General features: G+C 38.3%; 1 protein-coding gene across 3 annotated transcripts in view; it reads right to left on the bottom strand.

The window, feature by feature from the left end:
- The window catches only part of DNM3 (dynamin 3), a 180,096-nt gene that overhangs the window by 127,783 nt on the left and 30,190 nt on the right, over positions 1-22,123 (bottom strand). For 2 of the 3 annotated variants that reach the window (XM_054833478.1, XM_054833480.1), the window contains exons 7-14: positions 19,892-20,034; positions 16,486-16,621; positions 15,076-15,143; positions 13,643-13,781; positions 11,139-11,225; positions 8,656-8,726; positions 5,016-5,064; positions 3,349-3,378 (exon numbers count right to left, since the gene is read on the bottom strand). In XM_054833478.1, coding sequence (XP_054689453.1) covers positions 3,349-3,378; positions 5,016-5,064; positions 8,656-8,726; positions 11,139-11,225; positions 13,643-13,781; positions 15,076-15,143; positions 16,486-16,621; positions 19,892-20,034 — 723 coding nt within the window. The remainder of the gene's footprint in view (positions 1-3,348; positions 3,379-5,015; positions 5,065-8,655; positions 8,727-11,138; positions 11,226-13,642; positions 13,782-15,075; positions 15,144-16,485; positions 16,622-19,891; positions 20,035-22,123) is intronic. The other variant, XM_054833479.1, reaches the window with a different exon arrangement.

The raw sequence follows: 22,123 nt of genomic DNA, 5'->3' as shown, positions 1-22,123 counted from the left end.
ATTGTGTTAGCTGTGTTGTATTATATTTCAGCTTGAAAAATGGAAATAGTGTGTTTCATTACTGTTTTCACTAGTTCATTTTCTGGTTGGTTTGGATTTAAGAGATCCATTTCAGTATTTTCTATTGTATTTCTAAATGTCACTCTGTGCAAACCGGATTTTAGTGACATGAGTTATGAACTTCAGGAAGGTGAAAAATATGGGCATTGCCAGAAGCTAGTGAAGACAATATTCTGACCGGTAGTTGGACTCCATGTACAGGATGAACAAGAGATGACACAGTTCCTTCCTTCAGGGTCCTGATATCTAATCTGGGTGTCTGAAAAATGAAACTTAGAGGGTATGAATGCACATGAGCAAACCCGAAGGAAGTCATTTTCTGATAGTTCAGCTGCACAAAACCCAAATTATATCTGTTGTTCTTATTCTCCGCCACTTCACGGATAAACAGGAAAGCAGGATTTGACACAATAGGTACATTTTAGGTATCGCTGCATGACTTATTCATTCCATTAAATATAGGTATTTGTAAAAAATATAGGTATATGTAAAAGAAATACATTAGAGAATCAGAAAGTGTTCCAGTTCTTTAAAAGAAGTATTTGAAAGATGATTTCAAGATACGTGAGAGAGAAGCGAAATTGGCTGGGCAGACAGAAATACAAGTGTCAACATCATGAGACCGGCTACTTCTGCAACAATACAAGCAGTGGCATTTGTTGAGATAATATAACTCTCTATTAAAGTTACGTTACGTAACTCCATTGAAATAATTTTGAATACACGACTCCCAGCACTACTCTTATCTTCTCATCATTGTGATAACAGCGTGCATTACCAAATAGTAAGCACATTGAGGAACTTAAAACTGCAATAACTACTCTGTGAGGCATCCTTACAAGCTATTGGTTCTTTCCATTCAAATATGAAGACTGTCGCACTACAGAGGCTAAAAAGGAACAACAGATTAGAGGGGAAGCCTAATACAGTATTTCACTGTAATGTGCCAAATGTCAGAGCATAAATCGATCAGATCTGAAGCTCTACACAAAGGAGATCTTGTGACACTGCTTCCCCCCCAAAAAAATCACTGCACAATATACCTTGTAACTTAAATACGATGACAGTGACTTAAGTTCTAAACACGTCTACTTTCAAGAAAAATTTTGTCTTTACTGAAGCAAAGCACTCAGTAGTGAGAAATTGAAATATCCTTCCAAATGTAGTTAAAGACTGAGGTGATTAAGTCAATCATGAAGGAATGTTAACCTAAAAAATAAGTATAGTTAAAGGCCCTTTCAAACAGCAATACTCCTCTAGTCTTGATAAGGTGAAAATTCAAAGCAGCATGTCTCATTCAAAGATATTTCAAAACTTAGCATCACGTGGTTGTCCGTGGGCACCACCTCTTTTACAGAAACACCAGCATTTCTTAACAGAACAGCCTTGTCAAGATTTTTCATGACCACCTCACTGACCATGGCACAAGTTTCCATTTCCACCTACTTGCTTAAAAAAATTCTGTAAATATTTTTTTCCTGGGTCATGCAAGGTAACAGGATTTAAGTGTATCTGAAGAAAAGCAGCAGCAAAGTATGCTCCAAAGCAGGATTAAAAAGAAAATATGGGTTACTAGGGAAAAAGTTACTTATTAGCACAATAGATCAGGCCAACCGATGGGATCTGAATGCTACCTGTGTCCAGAACAAGTGAATCAGATTGCTGGCATAACGTAAGAGAGGCAGGTCAAAAAGTCTTCAAACCCAAACTTCCAAATCACTTGGACAGTAACTGGAATCTCATAGTTGAGATTAAGCCCCTTCTCCAATTACAGGGGCTACTTCAAGCACAGCAGCACATTTTGCTGCAAAAGTAATCCTCTATAATTTGAGTATCTTGCATTCTCACACACAGAGCATCAATTGGGCACATGGAGCATTGGCACCTTCATCTTCAAAGATTTATCATGAAGGGGAGCTTTAAACACTAAATTTTAGTCACCAAAACAAATATCAACACACAAAATACACAGTTTAAGAGTGGGTCAGCTTTCAGATCTTGCTAGTGTGCTGTGTAAAACCAAGCATTACACTGATTATTTCAAGCAAATTAGAAGACAGACTAACCTGTGGCTTAAAAAGAAACTTTGTGGAGTCAGGTCAAAACCTCAGGCGGTAGCAAAGAGACAAACAAAAAAGGCCAAAGATTAAGCGTGAGAGGATAAATTAGTAGCAGAGGAAAAAGGAGCAAAAACGTGTTAAGAGGAATTGGCATTACACTTCTTCCAAAAATGCAATATTGCTGCACTCATTTCTGAGATACACAGAAATAGTTAATAGTTATCTGCATCATTCCAGTTCAAAGCAAGCTACAAAAAAGAAAAGCAGCGGATTGCAAATGAGCATTCCCCTATTTTGGAAAAACTTGATGATCTTGATCTCCCGAGAGATTCAATTCAACTGCTCTTAGAATCAGTGCTGCCTAGTCCTTTTTCCTTCATTGAACATTAGTTTAAGTTTGTTTGAAATGATAACGAATATAATTTGATGATGCGGCAACAAACTGGAAGAACGTATATGTTTTCATCATAGACATTACCAAAGAATGCACGTGATACAGAGATTTACTTCTTACACCTAACCATCACTGAACCAGGAGTAACTTGTTATAAAATTAACTGCTGTTTAGACAATTAATTCTAATTAGTAATATTAAAGGCATTCACATATTTATTTACTCATGAAGTGGAAGGGTTAGAAAGGAGTCTGTTCGTGGTGTATTCGTCCTCCTGGTGCTATGAAAAGAATGCTAAAAAGACTTTAAATACTTCTAAGTCTTATTAATAAAACTCACTTTTTCTAATCAGAAGTAATTCCTTTGTATAAACAAAATACCAGTAACAGTACCTGTACCCATAAACAGCATGTTCATTTAAGCAATAGCTACTGTTTCCTTTTGGTTACCAGAAACTTATTTGCCCACCTTTCAAAGAGAGGTTTCCTATGAATAGAGGCACTTACAACAGATAAATACTACTTTCCAGTTATATAATAAAATAAACATAAATTAGTCATTTTAGTTTGAGAAACTCAATTATAAAATGTTAATTTTATTCAAAGTTTTCTATAACATTAAGTTATACTAGTTCATACTTGTAACAGCAAGTTAGGAGCAGTTAAGTGATGAACTGCAATTACACTTTGTTGAGGAAATGTTACAGACAAGACAGTTTACCAGTAAGTAGTTTAGTAGCAAGTATTCAACAAACCAATGAGTTAGAGACAAATTTTGCCCTCTGAGAAGCTAAATGAAAAAGCAACAATAAAGCTTACAGAACTTAGCTCGTACAATTTGCCTTGAAGGCGGTAGATTGGTTCCCTGAAATAGCAAATTGCAAAAATGAAGTTTGATTTCAGAAACATTTTCTCATTCTTTTCAACTCCAAACAATTAACTTACAAACATCTGTTTATTATCTTTAAAACAAAAGGTTCAGCAAAGTCCTTTATATCAAAAGTAATCCAGTTTCAACATTTAATTTAAAATGCCATGCTTCTTCTCCACTTCTTTAGAGAGACAACATTCACTTAATTAAAAAATAATTCATTTTATTTGTGTATTTTTGAAGAGTCAGATAATTGGTCGATTTTCCTTTTACGGGACACTCCAAAGTGATGACGGTTGTTGTGTTTGACACATGTTCCGGCACAGCTAGATAAGAAGGAAATCTCTCCTCAGCGGGGAGACACTAGCCTTTGAAGCCATTCCACTGTTTAGACCTTTCAACTTTTTTACATTTTAATCCAAACCATACATTACATCAAAAATGCCACTCACACTGGCTAGGCTCTGGAGGACCATCACATCCAAGTTAATGGATTATTTTAACTAAAGTCTTAAAAATAACTAGCAATTTCATGGTCGGAGGAAGAGGTTGGATTTCTATCCCCAAAAAGACAACTAAGATTTCAAAAAAATGCTAAAACTCTCATCAACAGCAGAATAGGAGACTTTCTGAAATCTCAGATTTATCACCTGAGGGATCTAAACTCAGCGATCACATTTGAAAACCTTGACCTTTCACTCCTGAGCATTGTTTGACCAAATTGCACGTGAAAACATCAGGAAGACATTCAATTCAGGTAATTATTTATACAAAATTGCATTGTCTTATTTTTACTAGAATTTTTTATATCCTTTTAAAGTATGCACTAATTCCATAACATTTTCTTTCTCTTTAAGACTTTGCAAAACCCTCAAAGTGAACAGAAACCCTCAAAGTTGTAGCATTTTCATCTCATGAAAACCAGGACTGATCCTGTGAAGTACTGAGCACCCCTGGCCCACACAAAAGCAAAGAAAGAAGCAAAGCTTGGGAGCACTTAGCATCTTGCAGAATCAATCCCATATTCTTATGTGATAAAAAGAGACAAGCAAGTAATTTCATTAATGAATCTCAGTGAAAACGCTAATTAATCTGAGACCATCAACCAGTTATTCTCTGTTTACTTTGAGAGGGGACTATGGTATATAGCCAATATCTTTGTGAAGTCAACTGAAAGTTTTCAGAAGAGGTAAAGGCAAATCCGCTTTTGCTTGCTGAATTGCCCCATCACTGCTATGAAGCTGTGAACATGTAAGAACTAGTAAAACAACTATGACAGAAGCACACACAAGCAAGTACTCACCAGTGTTTTGGATTCTGAAATTCACAAGTTGACAGTTAATGACAAAATACATTGATGTGTAACACGGAAGATTCAATGCACTAAATGGCACGGGAGGGGAGATGCTAACCAGCAGTGCAAGCAGTAGCAGAGATATTAATAAATGATAACAATGGAAGTCAGGCAGCTCTAAAAAATTCAGTAAAACAAGGTGATGATGATGCATTTTATATATGTTTCAAGCAGAAAAGGTAAATGATACACTTGCAACAAATAAACACAGCCAAAAAACCCAAACAGCTTGGATTAACTTGCACATGCCATTATCCATTCTCTGTTAGGTGCCTACCTGATTTCCCACTGAACTTTTGTTAACCTGACTGCTTCTTTGTTGGGCACTAAGGAAAGCAGAGGAAAAGAGTTACACTGAAGAAACTCAAACTAAGCCGGTTCCTGAGGAATAACTTTTAGCAATAATAGTTACTTCAGATTCCAGCACAGAAGGCTAGAGTAACAAAGAAACACAGCAAAATCATTGCATATATGTGCATATTTCAACTACTTTTTCTTACAGTTTAGGAATGCCTGCTTAGGACAGAAGGGACGTGCACAGCAGACAGCTCCTACTAATCGTCTCCTTTGTAACAACATCCTACTTGGATTGGTAAAGGTTACTAAAAACACAGACAAATTATGGCTCATGTGGGTCACTTTGGAAACATTAGCCTCCATAAATATTCGAGAGAGACAAAAAGCAAACCATTTCTGTTATTTAGCACAGTACAACAAAATCCTCCCCTGCTGGAGGCTCCTTAATAGCTTTGTCTTGACAGTTTGTTTTGGATATTATTCTAATATTTATGTGCACTTTGAGGGTGTAAATAGCCAATGGATGAAGCAAGTCACAAAGCTGGTTCAAAAAGCTGGAATCTTATAAGAATAGAGCATATTTGAAATTAATACATATTTTAAATATTTTGCTCAATGGTAATCCCAGTTCCTGAAACGAAACACACTCCTGTCTCAAACACATACAAGTTGCCATTAATTCTAAAAGCATTTGCATTATGTGGTGGTTTGTAAGTGTTAGGCCATAAAATTAAAATATTGCTGGAAAGAGGAAAGAAGTGTTCTACCAGCAGGCTTTGGCTATTTGAGCACCAGAGCAGGCACTGGTGAGAGAAGTTTTGTTTGGATTAGATTATGCCATTTTGGCAGGCATTGATTAACTGAAGAAAGAAGCATACATATTAGATCAGCTACAAACACTGCTCTGAAAGAGTAAGAAAGAAAGATGTGCTTGGATCACAGCCTACGGGCCAAACCTGCAACTGTTTTGTGCACAGCTGCTGTTCCAAAGAATTACTGAAGCACCAGACTCAGCCCAGTCCCAATTCTGATCCTGCCCGTCAGATCATACTCTATCAAAGCAGCAGTCCACATGCTGTCCGTGAGAAGATCCACAAGGATTATCCCATGTGCCTATTCACTGGGCTTAGCTCTCTATCATCCAGATCTTTGACTAAATAACACTGCGTGTCTCTGGTGCATCATCTGAGTTGCATAAGCTTTGGTGCATAAACTGTGATTAAATAACGTGAAAACACAGCACTAACCCCTCACCAATTTTGATCTGTTTGAGAAACACGCAAGAGATGGCTTTAGGAAACCTAATTGTCATTCTTTTGGTTTGGTTTTGAGTTTTTTTAAATTTTATTTTATCACCTTAGGAAAGCTAATGGGACCACTAACATTACACTGAGAAACCCATGCCTTTTAGAAATAGCCCAGCAATTGGTCCTCTATTTACTGTTCTAAATACAAATTACTCTTTATGTAGATTGAAGCATATAGCTATGTCTGAGTTACACCACCTGGAAACAAACCTAATCCCAACATTTTACCACTCATTCTGCTAAATGAGACAAACATTAATATTCTAATATTTCACAATTTTATAACTCTGTCAAGTTGTTCTAAAAATTGGCATTCCTAAAACCTTCTCAAGTCAATTCACATCGCTCTGTACCTGGCCTTAGGCCCTGCAATGCTGCAAGGTAGTTTGAAATGTCTTGTGCTCTCATTCTTATGAACAAGGTTCACAGGACTTACACTTATAAAAGACTGCAGTCACATGAGATAATTGGCTAGAAGACTCAGCAAAAGAAAGGAAACACTAGCGAATCTGGGGAATCTATAGTCCAGGATGTTTAGATACTGCAGAAGCCCATATGCTACCCAAAAATGATTTCATTTTCTAGTTCTAACATACTTGCTATACCAATAATATGATCATAGTTTAAAATGTGTATTTTCTACTGTTTAGCTCAAATTAATATATTCTAAATTTTAAACTGTTCTTAGTTATCCAAGTTTTCTCTTCTACTTGAGCACAAGTCAACAAAGAAACTTCCCTTCCCATCAGTTTCAACCTGTAGAAACACTTGCTTAAACTTATCGGTGAACTTAAGCAAAGAGCCATTTGTAATCTGCTTACACCCCACCTACAGCAGCTGGGGATTTCTAGATCTCAGTTGGCAAGAGAGGAAGCAGCTTTCCCAAGAAATTGAATTCAGGAATTGCAACTCCTTGGAAAAGACACCGCAGCAAACCACAGAGTGAACTACAGGCCCTAGTAGCAGCATCCATGAGGGGGACTTTTCCAGGGGAGAGAGTTAACAAAACAGCTCCAGATATACCTGGCACTCCAGTATCCAAGACTGTAAAACATGGAAGGTTCCAACTTGACACAAGGAAAAGTCTTTTCAGAGGAGGAGAGACAAGCATTGGAACAGGCTGCATACAGAGTCTGGAGAATCCCTAGTTTTGGAATTTTTCCAGATCTGACTGGACAAAGCCCTGAGTAACCTGGTCTGAACTCAGCATTGACCCTCCTCTGAGCAGGAGGTTGGACTATGTGACTTCCCAAGGTCACACCACACACCATGAATATATATGGAGTGTTTTTAGCAGGCTTTTTCCTGTCAGAAAAGGATGAAGAGAAGTAAATAGCAGGCAGGTTGTTATCTTGACCTCTAGAAGGCCAGCTACCATTCCTACAACATCCTGTCATTTGTCAAGAGAACTGATAAAGATATCTAGGACCTGCAAACAACTCTAGGGAAAGTTGTTAAAATCGGACACATAACAGTGCCTGACTTTGCCTTCTCCCCTCTCAGCTTACTGAGCTCTATGTTTTAAACCTTTAAGACATACTGTCAGAGACCTTCCTTCACAGCGCCCACTAGAATAGGCCATAGTATAATACGTACTGTGGTGCCAAACTTTGCTGCCAGCATCCCACATGGATGAAACCTGTGGTGATTCCAAACACTGTTATGGCAAATACGGCATGAATATGACTGAAGGAACAGTTATTTTCTTCAAAGAGTGAAGACATCTTTCATGTTTTTACTAGCGTCAAAATGTTGGTATGAAGTCCCTGAGGCACAAATTGCTGGAAGCTGAGGGAGAACATTCTGGAGAATATTCTCACAGCCTTTTCAATTAAGTGAGGAGAACGTCAAACCAGGCCCTGCAGGGTATTCTGCTACTATTATTCTCTACACCAAACAGCAGGCACACTTGTAATTCAGTGACATCCATTACTCTGCGCAAAACTGTTTCACACGGAATCACAGCTCCCAAAATATGCATTCGCAGCAATGTGGAAAGACCACCAATATTACACGTTTCTGTGATCCTAAAACAAGGACCTAAAGCGAGGGCATCAGTTTGCCAAAGCTGCTTCCTGAGATGCACGCAATTCCAGACCACGAGCAAAACCAGGCTTGTGAACTGAGGTGAAGAATCCCCTACAAGTGGGACAGAGTTCAATACTGTGTATATTAAGAAAGAGGATGCTCCCCCGCGTGTTTGGGACTTCGCAGCTTGCATCTTTGCTGTCATGCTTCAGGACCGGTGTTTTGAACTTAGTTTAAAAAAACCCAAACAACAGTGTCTTTATAACAAAGTCTCTATATACATACTTTGCAAAGCCAATGAAGTCTTCGTGGTTGGTGTTGATGTAAGAAACCTGGATATCAATCAGGAGCAGCACCTATTAAGGGAGACAGGAGAGAAAAAAAAAAAGGGGGGGGGGGTAAGGCAGAGGAGAGAGATTGAGGAAAAGGATGGGAGAAAAGAACAGAACTTCTCAGTTTTCTGCATTATTGAATATTCCTTTCATGATCGTTCAAGCCAAAAGCAACAATATTTTCTAAATCCCACCACTTCTGTTCGTGTGCTTGTTTAAGAAGCTAGACTACAGAAGAGTTATTCCCTCCTGCTATTTTTTTCCTGATGGACCTCTTTTTTTTTTTTTGTTACTATCTTGGCCCTTGTCCACTTTATTCAGATCAATCATACATGGCCAGAGAGCATTTAATATATAACATAGATTCTAGCGCTATATTTTACAAATTAAGCAAAATTCTATCTATTTGCAGCATTCCAGCCAAGCCAGCAAGGAACCCAAACCTTAAACCTAAAACCAGGGTACCTACATTTTCATTAGGTACTACACAAAGAAGTGATAAGTAAGATAGCCCTGTATTAGACAACCACTCTGGTGCACACATCTGCCTTGAGAGAGAGGATGGTCAATGAAATAACAGAATGAATGGTTTCTGTACGTATCACTTGCCAGGCCTTCAACAGCCCAGAGACAGGATTTGATTTAGCCTTGATAATCTAACTTGGCAAAGAACTTGCTATGATATAAGTGAGAAAGCTCACGTCCACCCTTGAACGGTTTCTTGAACATGCATGAGCCTGCGCTTGCCCCCATCTTTTCAGACTTCCATTTATCAGCAAGGAGCAAGAAACAAACCTATTGCTACCAAATGGTAGCATTTAATCTCCTCAAATTGTACAGAGTTATTTCTATACAGGTCCTCAAACACAGCATCCCTCCTAGATTCTTCGCAATTTCCAGAAGATATTAAGTGCCTCAGTGCAAAAGATAGAAGGGATTCGGGCCTAGCTCTTACCTCTAAAAATATCCTCACTAACGTTTTGATTTATTAACAGTAACTCCTAAGAGCATAAATAATGATATGAACATGTGACAATAACCTATCGACCAATTCTTGGCATTTACAGAAAGCTGGTATTTTGTACTTTGTTTTGGGAAATTGCCAGGTACGTGCACACAATGAAGAATGAAATTATAAGAAAAAAGACTCAATCATTCTAAGTAACTTGTACCTTCTTCCAAACTGAGTACGCTAACTAGAACTCCCTGCAAGTAGAAGCCCAGCAAATACAATCTTCTAAAAAATTATTTTTAAGACTACATTCACAGCACAGATTAAAGAAAAAGAAGCAGGACATGCTGTACAGCTCCCTAGCTTGCACAGGGACAGGATTAGAGAGCCAGGAGTCCAAGACAACCTAGGAGCTCTTCCCAGCCCTTCTTCCCCAAATATTTCTTTTGTTAGACTCTGCACTCTCCAGATAATAATTTCCGTTTCCACGTCCAGTGGATTCTCTCATATGTAATCTAAGCTTTGAAGTGTCCTGGATTTGGAGTGCTTAGCTGGGTGACGAATATTCTGAAGAAGTTTCTTTGAAAATTAGTTTTTTAAACTTCAAAGAAAGTAACAGTCAGAAAAGCTGTGCATCCATGAACCTGGAATAGTGCTGGTTAACAAATGCTTAAAATTCTGAATTTAAAATACCACAACCTAAAGTTATCAACTTGATAGCAAGTTCCTGCCTTTTTGAATGTCCATCGGAAGAATCCTCTTCTTGCTGGTTTTAGAATCCAAAGGAGAAATTACTTTATTAATTTTCAGATTTGAGGTGCTGCCTTTCAAAGCACATAACAGCCCTCAGGGGTCAGTTCCGGCAGTTCTACACTGTGCACCTCAGCAAGCCTGTCAACATGGCCGGAGACAGGCGGAACCAAGTTGCTCAGCCTGCATGCTGACGCTATTGTTCAGCGACACAGAAGTTCAGCAGCAACGCTTGCCGGAGCTCACACATGCACTACCTGGCCTTTCACTCCTGCAAGACTCCCAGGACAATTGTTTGTGGGCCTCACTGTAATTAGAATATGGGATTGGTATGGTAAAAACCAAACTGGAAACAAAGTAGAAAAAGGGCTGGGTATTTCTGTGTATGTTTGTTTAATCGTGAATCAATTTCCCACAAACAGCTGTTGTGGCACAGCTAAGAAGATGGCACATTGTGGCATAGGAACAAGCCAACACTATATTAAGTCACCAATCCTAATCTTGAAAGACTAGATTAGGATTTTATGTAACAATTCTAGTTTCCTCTGTCAAAGCTCAATGGTAGAGGAGCAATTTCTCTCCCCTTCGAGAAGTGTGCAGCCTGCTAAAGAAAACCAAAACAAACCCAAAACAAAAAACCCCAAAGTCTCTCATTGTCTTCCTATACTTTGTACATAAGAACCTTCCTCCTCCGCACATCTCCCCAGACTGTCAGATCTCCTATTTATTCTTACCTGATCCTTGGTCTTCTCTTCTCTTTCACGAATGTAGCCAGCAACAATTCTTTCTGTTTCTTCACACAGTCTTGGATATGTTGCCAACTGAAAAGCAAAATTAATAGAAATTTACACCTGCACTGTGGTTTCAGAAGAACACAGAGAAACCTCCAGCTTTCTTCTTTGGAGGAAAGCAATTATTATAAATGCTGGGGCTAAAAGTTAACTACACAACACAGCAAGCCTTACTTGCTATTAATGCTCATTTTCCAGAGAAACTGGAGACACCTAATCCTTGGATTGTTTCTGTGCTTTGCTCCATGGAACATTGAGGAAAAGACACTTTGGACATGTGAACCACACTTTATCAGCCTTGGGGTGAGGTTTCTCCATGTCTCTCTCTTCTCCTGTGCCTAATTCCAGAGTGGCACTTTAAATAATTTCCAAGTTTCTTGTTCTTTGAAGGCTCCACCTTGTGGCAACATCCTTACATCCCAATAACAATACTTCAAAATGTGAACAGCAAAACACAACAGTAAATTTGGCCAATAGCACTGAGAAAAGAATCTGCACAATTAATTCACGTGAGATATCTTCCAAACTTTGACAAAAGTTAAAAACCCTGGAAACTCCACTCAAAATACTGTGGTGAATCTGCTTCTCTATGATCTTTGTCAAAAGATTGTCATCCCTTCCTGTATTGAGAAATAGCTCCTTTACCTGCTCATTGGTACAAAAAAATTGCATTATTCAGAAGAATGCAAAGGACACGACAGGCTATTTCTCAACAACTTCAGCATATCTGTGGTCACATGCCTGAATCACTCCTGTACTGCCATTAGGGTGCCCTGCACTCTGAGATGGTGGGTAAGACAGATGAACAGAAGGTGATGATAGTTAGCTAAAAGATCTGCAAGAGTCAATGGGATCTTCCAGAATGTCACAGAGTAATGGGAGAAAAAATAATTGAAAATGAGCAACTGTTACTTGTCAATGCTCTGGACAAGTGAGGCACAGTATTGACAGATGATAACTTTCCTATGAAGGGGAAAAGTTTGACAGAAAAAAAAGCTTCATATATTAATATATCAGACGTGCTTTCTTAGTCACAGCTGGGGGGTGTGAAGTTGGAGGTTTCATTCTAAGAGTATACACCAACACAAGCATACACTTCAGGAAAACCATTCCCAAATACTTTTAGTAATGCTATGTGTAGTTTTGATGAACCTATTTCTTAACTTACTACACTTACAGGATCTTGAGTGAAAAGTTTAATTGATGTGCATAACTTTCACATTGATGTGCACACTTTCAACTGGGGGGGCCCAGTACAGGAGAGACATTGAGCTGTTGGAGCGAGTCCAGAGGAGGCCACGAAGCTGATCAGAGGGATGGAGCACCTCTCCTATGATGACAGGCTGAGAGAGTTGGGGTTGTTCAGCCTGGAGAAGAGAAGGCTCCAGGGAGATCTAATTGCAGCTTACCAGTACCTGAAGGGGCCTACAGGAAAGATGGTGAGGGACTGTTTATCAGGGAGTGTAGTGACAGGACAAGGGGGAATGGGTTTAAGCTGAAGGAGGGTCGATTTAGACTAGATGTTAGAAAGAAATTCTTTACTGTTAGAGTGGTGAGGCACTGGAACAGGTTGCCCAGAGAGGTTGTGGATGCCCCATCCCTGGAAGTGTTTAAGACCAGGTTGGATGGGGCTTTGGGCAACGTGGTCTAGTGGAGGGTGTCCCTACCCGCAGCAGGGGGGTTGGAACTAGACGATCTTTAAGGTCCCTTCAAACCCAAACCATTCTATGATTCTATGATTCACATCAGGAAGTTCAATGCTTAGCACTGTTCTTTCCACTTAAACGTTCAACATTTCTGTGCAGCAACTCGTCAACATTAATGCAAGGATGTACAAATACAAGGGAGACAAAATCTTCCTAGCTTTCCACTTCTAACTTCTTGACAGCTGGAGATCAGATATTTTGGGTCGTGTATGAAAAAAGCACAGGTGAAGTTGTAGACTCTTTACATCAAAGAACTGTGGTGCTATCCAGTAAAGTTTCGATATAGAAAGAGCATTTTTCTCTCCTTGATAGACATCTCTGAACACATTTGGGGACTTTGCTTTAGAAAAGTTTCACTGTGTCTTCATCTTATTAGTACTGGAAAAGAAAACCTTAAAATGGATTTTTTTTGCTGATTTACACATCCACAGAATTGCTGCCTACGTTTCATTTTCAGTACCAATGAAAATATTGTTTTAAAGAGGAAACTGGGGGCAACTCTTGACTCAACAAAACTCCAATCCTGAAGTGTGTATATATATATTCAAAACCCAGGAATAAAAAGAAAATTTTCAGCATTACATTGGTTTGAGTTTTGCAGAAATTGTAATTACTTTATAGAGTCTTATTGTGTACACCAAGTAACTAGATCAGAAATCTCTTACAACGCCATAAAATGTCAGACAGGCTTTGTATTATCATCATGTTATACTTCTGTTACCAGATCTATTTGCAAGTTACCTTTTTAGTGCACTTCTTGACAGTGTTGATTAACTCTTGCATCACCAGATCCACACTTTTTAAGCAAGGTCCTTTCAGCTTGACTATCTGTTTTTTAACAATGGCTTCAAATGCCATATCTGGAGTAAACAAACCTGTTCTGTGGAGACAAAAGAGTAAGACACTAATACAAACATCATGCAAGAAAGATTTTTTGTAATGAATTGCTCATATCTTCATTTTCAGAGGCTTACAGCTGTGCAATAACAATCCCTAACACAAATAACCTTCTGCAGAACTGTATTTGCCCCTTTCTCTTTAAAAAACAAAGTGCCATCATGCATAAGAATATAGAAGCAGAAACATGCCCTACTACTTCAGGATGACTGCAAGAACTCTAAAGAGTACTGATACAATGCAGTAGTCTCTTCAACAGTGCATCAAACCTTAGATAAAGGATGAATGGCATCTGCCAACCTCAGCCCTTTATCTTGGCCTAAAATAGCAGTTTCCTCACACCTTTGGAAAAATTGGGGTAGTCTGTTTCATGTTACTTCCTCTGACAAGATATACTATTCAAATAAGGTAGAAATGGACTACAGATGATTTGCATCACTTCATCATTTGGTAGTGCAAAGTATTCCATTGCTTCAAGGTTTCAGGGCTGAGAACTCACCAAGTCGCTTTGATAACGTTACTTCGCAAGTAATACAAAGAACATTTTCCAGAAGACTAAGAACAACAAAGCTTGTAAGCAATGCTTTCAAAAGATATTACATACTCACAAGAGGTAGGAGGGAAAAAAAACCAACCAAAAAACCACAAAAGAACCACCCAAGCCTTTTAGAACCTGTTCTATTGTCAAAAGAACAAAAAAGGGTATGCATCTGATAAAGTATGCCTCCAAAACAGACTGATCATTCCAAAGTGACATAATTAGGTCATTCCAAACCAAATACCTCTCCTTTTCCCAAACTTAATAAATGGCAGACATATCCGCAAAGTGAAACCTCAGCCAACTCACTTGTAAATCAGTCATTTCAAGAAATAGTTGAAACTAAAGGGGAATAAGTGCAAGGAATATGCTGCAACACAAGCTGAAAAGTTGGTTTTTTTTCCATATCAAGACACTAGTTTTCCCTCTGAAACTTATGACTTTTCAGGAATACAGGCTGAATGGAACTGCAGATACTATGGAGAAAAATCAATGACTTTTTCTGGTAAAATAATTTTCCAGGATTTCCAGGTAAATTAAACTTGTTTGGGCAAACCAGCTTTTCAACCAAAAAAAGCTACCTGGAAAACAGAAATGTGTAGGAGTGGAACAAAAAAATCAGCTGCTGGGAGCAGTACATGAGTAATATAGTTTACCACTCAACAGCCAGCATGTCTACAGGTTAAAGAGACCACAGCGTCTATAACGTGACTGGGCTTGAAAACATGGGAGCACTTGCCTGATACCATGTATGTTCTTGATTGCGTAACTTATTTCTCTCCGCAGTTCCTTCTCATTGAATTCCATCTAGAGGAACAAAAGCACATGAGATCATATATGAGGAAGTTTTAAAATAAAACAGAAAATATTACTTGTCCCAATATAACTGGAAGACAGGCAAGTTCAACTGGCAAAAGAGTAATTTCTAATTATGCTAAGTAAAGCAGAAATATTTTAAATATTTTAACACTAAGGCTACATGCAGCAATAAGGATTGTTGAAAATTATGCACCCTTCCATTCCAGATATACCAACAGCTGGAACGATTTTGCAAAACATCCCAAAAGAGACATGAATTGATAGAGTAAGCCAGAAACAGGATTTGGAAGGTGCAAATTTTTTTAAGCCTGGTTTCCTAAAGCAGTGCAACTTCTATGATTATGTTCTGTTTACCATCCCCTTCCCATCCTATTGTTTTTCAACAAAATTTAAGAGAGGAATGGACTCAGTTATGAAGTTGTAAAGCTTTTCTTTCAGTTTCTTGAAAGCCAACTAGCTGGAAGAGCAGTTAGTGTTGTCACAAATGAATGGGTCATTACCTAAGCCCAATTGTCACCTGTTCTGTTGGGCTGCTAGTTGACATTTAAACCTTGGAACCAGCCACAACCCTGTCTGGTTCCTATCCAACTGAAAGTTAGGGGATATTAAGGCAGTTGAACATAAAACAGGTAGAAAGGAAGCTTAGGAAAAGTGTAAAAGAATGAGGACTAGAGATACAGTAGGGTTCATGGTGAGGGGAAGCTGAAGTCGCCACGGTGAAAGAAAATATCAAAGAATACGTAACATAAATTCATAGGAACCAGGTTTCATTAGTTCACACCCCACCAAACCTCCATTTATTCTGTTACCCAAAGGACGGGTAAGCAGGAGGAGATGCATCAAGAGGAGAAATGTTATCACGAAACACCAAATCTGCTTCTGCTCCACCTCCCACTATGAAAATGTAGGACTGAAAGCTGGCTTTGGTTTAATGCTGTGAATACAGGAAGTAGAAAACACAGAAAATGGCGATTTTCCATAACTCTAATTTTAATAGGTACTAGCTACTTAAACACAACAACTGTAGTTGTTTCCCTGCCCTGTAACCAGAAGGAAGATGCCATTTGTGCTAAAACAATAAAAAAGCGTGGTAAACATTAACAACTGGGACTATAATTACATTCTAATTACTATATTTCAGAATTCTTAGCATGTCTCAGGATCCAAAACTAGAAATTAAGCCCAATGCCTCAATTATCACTTCATGTAATTTCTTCCACAGTTAAGAGCATGTTCTTCAACCAATCTTTATCTTGGCTTTACTACTATCAATATGAAGGTAAGAATACATAAATAAAACACAAAGCACACCAGCAAGATGGATAAATACCTTCACTAGTTCGAAAGGAAAACGTTCATGGAAAATACGATTGATTTTGGCACCTCCTGAAAGTTCTAGTGTATCAACCTGATCTCCTGATCCTTCGATTCTTTTTTCAAAGTCCACTGAAAACTGTTGTACCATCCTAAATTTCAAAAGGGGGAGAAAAAAAAACCAAAACCATACATAACCATTTAATCACGTCAGCTACCAACTCTTACTTCAATACTACGTGACTACTAGTGTCCTATTAAAACGTATTTAGGAACTGACAAAAGTATCTATAACAACAATTCATTCAGCCAAGTTGCCAATCCATAGAACACATACCTACACACACATCCCTTCTGTCTCACAGGACATAGCTCAGTATATTATTGTCTTTCTTCATAAATGCTGTATCATTTTAAAAAACACTCTTTATGAAACTGTATATTAAAGTCAGCTACAAATACAGCAGGGTACCAGGCTACATTCATGTTTTATCGATGATCACAAAAATTGCAAATGCTACTGTTATTTATGACATAAATTTTTAATTTTTTAAGAGAAGAAACAGTGATAGCAGTCTTTTTAATAGGCTAAGCAAATAAAAGTCCTAAAATTTAAGCTGTAACACTGTATTTGAATAGAAAAGCACACCCATATTTAGATGCTGTTACAGAAACCACAGAGGTCAATGGGACAGACCACCACAAGCAAAAATCTCCAATCTTATGCCAAAAGGTACCATTTGTGGAGAGCTTACTTCTCCAGAATGACCCTTTGATCTTTCTAATATCTTTCAAAAAGATACAGTCCAATAGCATGATGTGAATCAAGCCACTAAGCTGATCCATTGCTAGAAAATTTGGAAGAGATTAAGGAACTTACTTTTGCATGCCAAAAAGCTAGCCCAAGAAGCAGTACTAACACATCAGCAGGGCAGCTGTCAGTACCACAAGCTCCAGCTTACTTGGTTGTGCCCAGAGTTCTGCAGCAGGAGCATTTAGAAGAAAATGAGAATTCCTCTAGTTATGGAAGATTCAGGGATATATCTTTTTTTTTTCTCCCAGCTTGTACAGGTACTTGGTCATAAAATTTGAAGTTACAGATTCTGCCAAAAAGTAACACTGCATATCAACTGTATGTAAACCTCAGATTCCTATATTGCCAGGTTAACAGAATTACAGAAACAGTCCAAGTGTAGGGCCCCAAACTCAGTTTTCAAAGAGGATTCAGAAACTTAAGATCATCTTATGGGATAAGGTGAGCTAGATTTATTTTTCTTCTTATATGCATTATGGAGTTTGTTCTCAAGAATCAGAGGAAAATATTCTGGTTACATTATTTTCCACACTCAAAAAAAAAAAAGTGAGAATTTTTACTGACAAAAGAAGTTAATTTCTCCTATAGCACCTACTTATAATGAAGACATTAGAAAAAACTATGCAGGGAAGTATCAAGTAGGATGACTTAGGCTGAAATGGTATTCAATTCTTTTTCCTTTAAAACGTGTTACAATAGTAGAACAAAGATGAGATACCAGCAACCCCTAACAATTCACAACACTTTAAACATGTGTTTCTAGCAGTTTAGTCAAATACAAAGTAAAAAAAAAAAACCACCTGCGTTGTACTGTCATGAACAGTCAAAGGTGATGCCCCTCTGTTTTTGCAGCCAAAACATCTGAAGTAAAATCATGGGGGACAGACTTACGTCTACTCTTTCAGACACAGTTGTTACAAAAACAGGGAGTAAATCAGAGCCTTCAGCTGGCTCAAAGAAGCCTCTCTAATTCAAGAATTCAAGTGACCATTCTTCTGAATTCCAGATTTTTAATTAGAGGATGAATCCTGCCCAGAACTTACACATTTTCACAATCCAGTGCTATTACCATCTATCCCAGATAACTGAGAAGGATGAAAACTTTTGAAATCAGTTAGAGTAGGAATATGACAACAGTCATATACAAGAGCTAGACCCATTTTACATGCGTCTGTCTCTTCCTTTAGATGCTTGCTCTTCTAAGAGGTAAATTTTAATCGCATATGAACACAAAAGTGGCTGCAGAGGGCTATAATTTAAAAAAGAGAGGAAAGAGAAAACAGCAGACCTTTCAGGTAAAAAGGAACACAATACTGAGTATCACGCCTCCCTGGAAACAGACAAAGGAAGCTGCATGAAGCAAAGCAGCGGGTGCTAACGGGGGTTCAATTGTAATGTCAGCATTGCCCTTTTTCCTTAGTGCTAAACCCACAATAAAGAAAGGGCAACCCTTCCACTTCCACTTGATTCAAAGTCAGATGAACAGTCATCTCTGTTTCATCACATTACAACAGTGTTATCAAAGTCTTATCCACAAAATACGTCTGTTTGACAAGAGGCAAACTGGACAGTGACTTCAGCAGTGAAAAAGCTTTCTAGTTTGGAACTTATGATAACATAGCTCCAGAAATCATTGCAATTCCTCCGACAAACAACAGCAGCATTTGATCCATGAATTCTTGAGCCAAAAAGGGTCAACATCTGCCAGGTCAGTTAACACAAGCACAGGTAGCACATGACATCATCTAGTTTGCTGCTTGTTGTCAGATATGTGCCCAGAGACAAACCACAAGAAAGAAATTTTCACCCACCCCAATACACTATCACTTCAACGTAAGAATGGCTGCACTACAGCGGAAAAAAAGCCATATCACGATGGTCACCAACAATAAGTGCCTAGGAGAACAGAGCAAACACATGGTAATATGTCTCCAGAATACGCTCTTGGCCTCAATAAGTTGCTGTTCATGGGTTCCGTACAGCAGGAATTTGTCCTGGTACTTACTAACCTTAAATGTCTTTCCCATCCCCAAGAATTTGCCTAGCTGCTTTCTGAAAGCTCACGATTTTTTAGTATCAGCTCCTACAGTAAATAGCTCTGTGGCTTAGGTGCACGTCACATGAAGGACTACCATCTATGGTTAATTTTGATCTTGTCATCTTCAAATTCTTTTGGATAGGCAAGTTTTTAAATTGGAAAAAGAAGCATTTCCTATTCTCCTTTCAGACTCCTCATCTTACAGACTTCTAAACACAATCTCCTCCCCTTGCTTGAGGTCATCTTTTTGGCAGGCTGAAGACCATACCTATACAATCAGAAACCATTACTTACCTTTGATCATCTATTTTGCCCATCTTTGTACCTTTTCCTGTTCTGATGTCTCTCTTTTCTAGGATTACTAAAATTAGCTTAGGGGAAACCCTGCTGAAATTGTAAATAAAGTGTTCTGGAACATCATGCCCAGAATTCTTTGGAGTTTGCATATAGAATCCGTAACCATATCCTAATTTTTACATTTAAAGTCACTAGAAAGAAAGAAGAAAAAAAAACCAAAAGCAAAACAAACCTATACAAAGTGGAAAAGCAGACAAAAGACTGGACACTCACTGCAACAGGGCTTTTGTTTTTCTGGTTGGATCTTCTGGTCTGAAGTTCTTGTATACCTCTACTTCATGTTCTATAGAAAGCAGCTGGCTCTGGAGTTTGCTTCTGAAGGCTGGCAGGGTATCCCGAATATGATTGGTAAGTTGCTAAAAAGCAAATAAAAGTCCTTTTATACTGTTAATAAAGATGAAAGCAAGAGGAAGCATTTCCTTCTGACTGCCAAGCATATCAGCCATGACCTGTGCTAGTTTAGCAATGTGGGTCCTTTTGATCTTCAAAGCAATGGAGACTTTAAAGAACAATACAATATCCCTTTTGCATACACATTATAAGGAGGCTTGAAAAAATTCCTTTGTTCTCTCACTCACTGAGCCTTGTTACTACATACTTGTTTAGTTACACACACAAAAGTTATACACATTAGATGTAAATTTGAAACGACCTTTCATCACTCAGCACTCATTCCACCACTCCCATTTTGCTGGTTTTCCTAAGGGAGTTTCCCAATTCCCTATATACTTGTTCAGCACGACGATTCCTTTACAAGGCAATGTGGGATGATTGGAAGGACGAAGGAAGAGATTCTGAGCATCCACAACGCATTGAGAACAGAGATGGAGGGAAGTATAGACATATAGGGTATCTACCCACCGTCGGGAAAAATCACCTCCATGTGATTTCTGCTCCCTTGAACAAAGTATACTAAATTTTGCCCTCATATTAATGATTACATAACTTTACCTTTTTTAAAAACTTGATTTTTTTGGCTGAAAAAGGTTCTACCACCCAAGACTATCGATTTGCATTTCTGAAAATATATCTAAAGTACCAGAATATAAACCGGAGTAGAAAAAGGCTTACCAGATCCATGTTTAACTTACCTCACTTACTTTTGCACACATATGTTGTAATGTGTTTGGACAGTACTATCAACGTCTTACCTGTGCCATAAATTTCTCATGCATTGTATCCATTCCTTGATTAAAACCAAAGTGGACTTTTTGCACTATGGTGTAAATCCTCTCCCCAACCCCAATCAGACAACCTCTAAATTAAGAATGTCATATACTAAAATATGTAAACTCAAAATAAAAAGTTGTTCAGCAGACCTAACAGGCACAAAATCAAAAGCTGGAGTTTCCCTGGAGCACCACCTTGTGGATGCAGTGAAATTTAAATATTACCTGAAACCACAACCACTAATAGGTGTTTAATATCTTGGGCACGAACCTTAAATAGATCTTCCCATATATAATATTCTACATGCTGTAACAGCAACAGAAGACCAACGGTTCATACTGAAATCGGTAAATTTATGAAACAGCTCACAAAGAAGTTAATAGTACATGAAGTAATGCAAGTCCAGACAGATAAGACAGTCCAAAGGTATATGATATGCAGCTCATGATTTAGTCTCGAAACTAAGACACATGGATTAAACTTTCAAGACATAAAAAGACGCAAAACAGCCTAAACACAGACAAAATAGCAGGATACAAGTGAGTTTCATTCTGAGGCACAAATAAATGACATTAGCATTCTTTTTGAGTGAGTCCAGAGCATGCCATAACCTGGCTGTCAAGTTACAGCTGCAAAGTCACTGTAGCAAGAAATTAAGCAGGCCAGCCACTTAGTTTCCTACCTTAATCAATAACTTCTTTGCTGTTTCCAGTTGTTGTCCAAAATGGACCAAGCCAGGCTAACCTGGTCTTTATCTATTCCAGACCAAAGGCTGCAATTTGACAGTGAACTGGAAAAAACACTACCAAGTTTGACTTGCAGGAACACCAAGAACACTGGTCAACTGATAAACTAAGTTTAAATAAATAAATAATCAATCATAGCATCACCAGTAATTCTAAAATTAGAGGCAGGCATGACTTGATCTTGTCCTCTTCAAACTTGCTGAGATGCATCATCATTAGGGTCACATGCTGTTCAAGTTAAGGTATGGCGCTATGAAAAGAGTGATACCCAAAGATGCAAAATGGTGAAGATTATATACTCCTCCAAATCTGCTGTAGACAGTGTCTTCATTAGGACAGTAAGTTAAGGGTTTCTCCTCCAGGTAACTAGGAAATAGGCTTCTATTTCCTGCTGAAGGAAGCTGTGATCTGACATGGTTTGGCATGGACTCACAGAAATAGACCAAAGGCTTGGGCAAAAATAAAGGTAATGTGAACAAAGTGTTCCGATTACTATATTTGTCATTTATATCAGTAGTGTACCGTACAC

The sequence above is a fragment of the Grus americana genome, chromosome 8 (genome assembly GCF_028858705.1).
Source record: "Grus americana isolate bGruAme1 chromosome 8, bGruAme1.mat, whole genome shotgun sequence".
Taxonomy (NCBI): domain Eukaryota; kingdom Metazoa; phylum Chordata; class Aves; order Gruiformes; family Gruidae; genus Grus; species Grus americana.
Note: the sequence above shows the minus strand (reverse complement) of the source record. Positions and strands in the feature narration are given on the sequence as shown.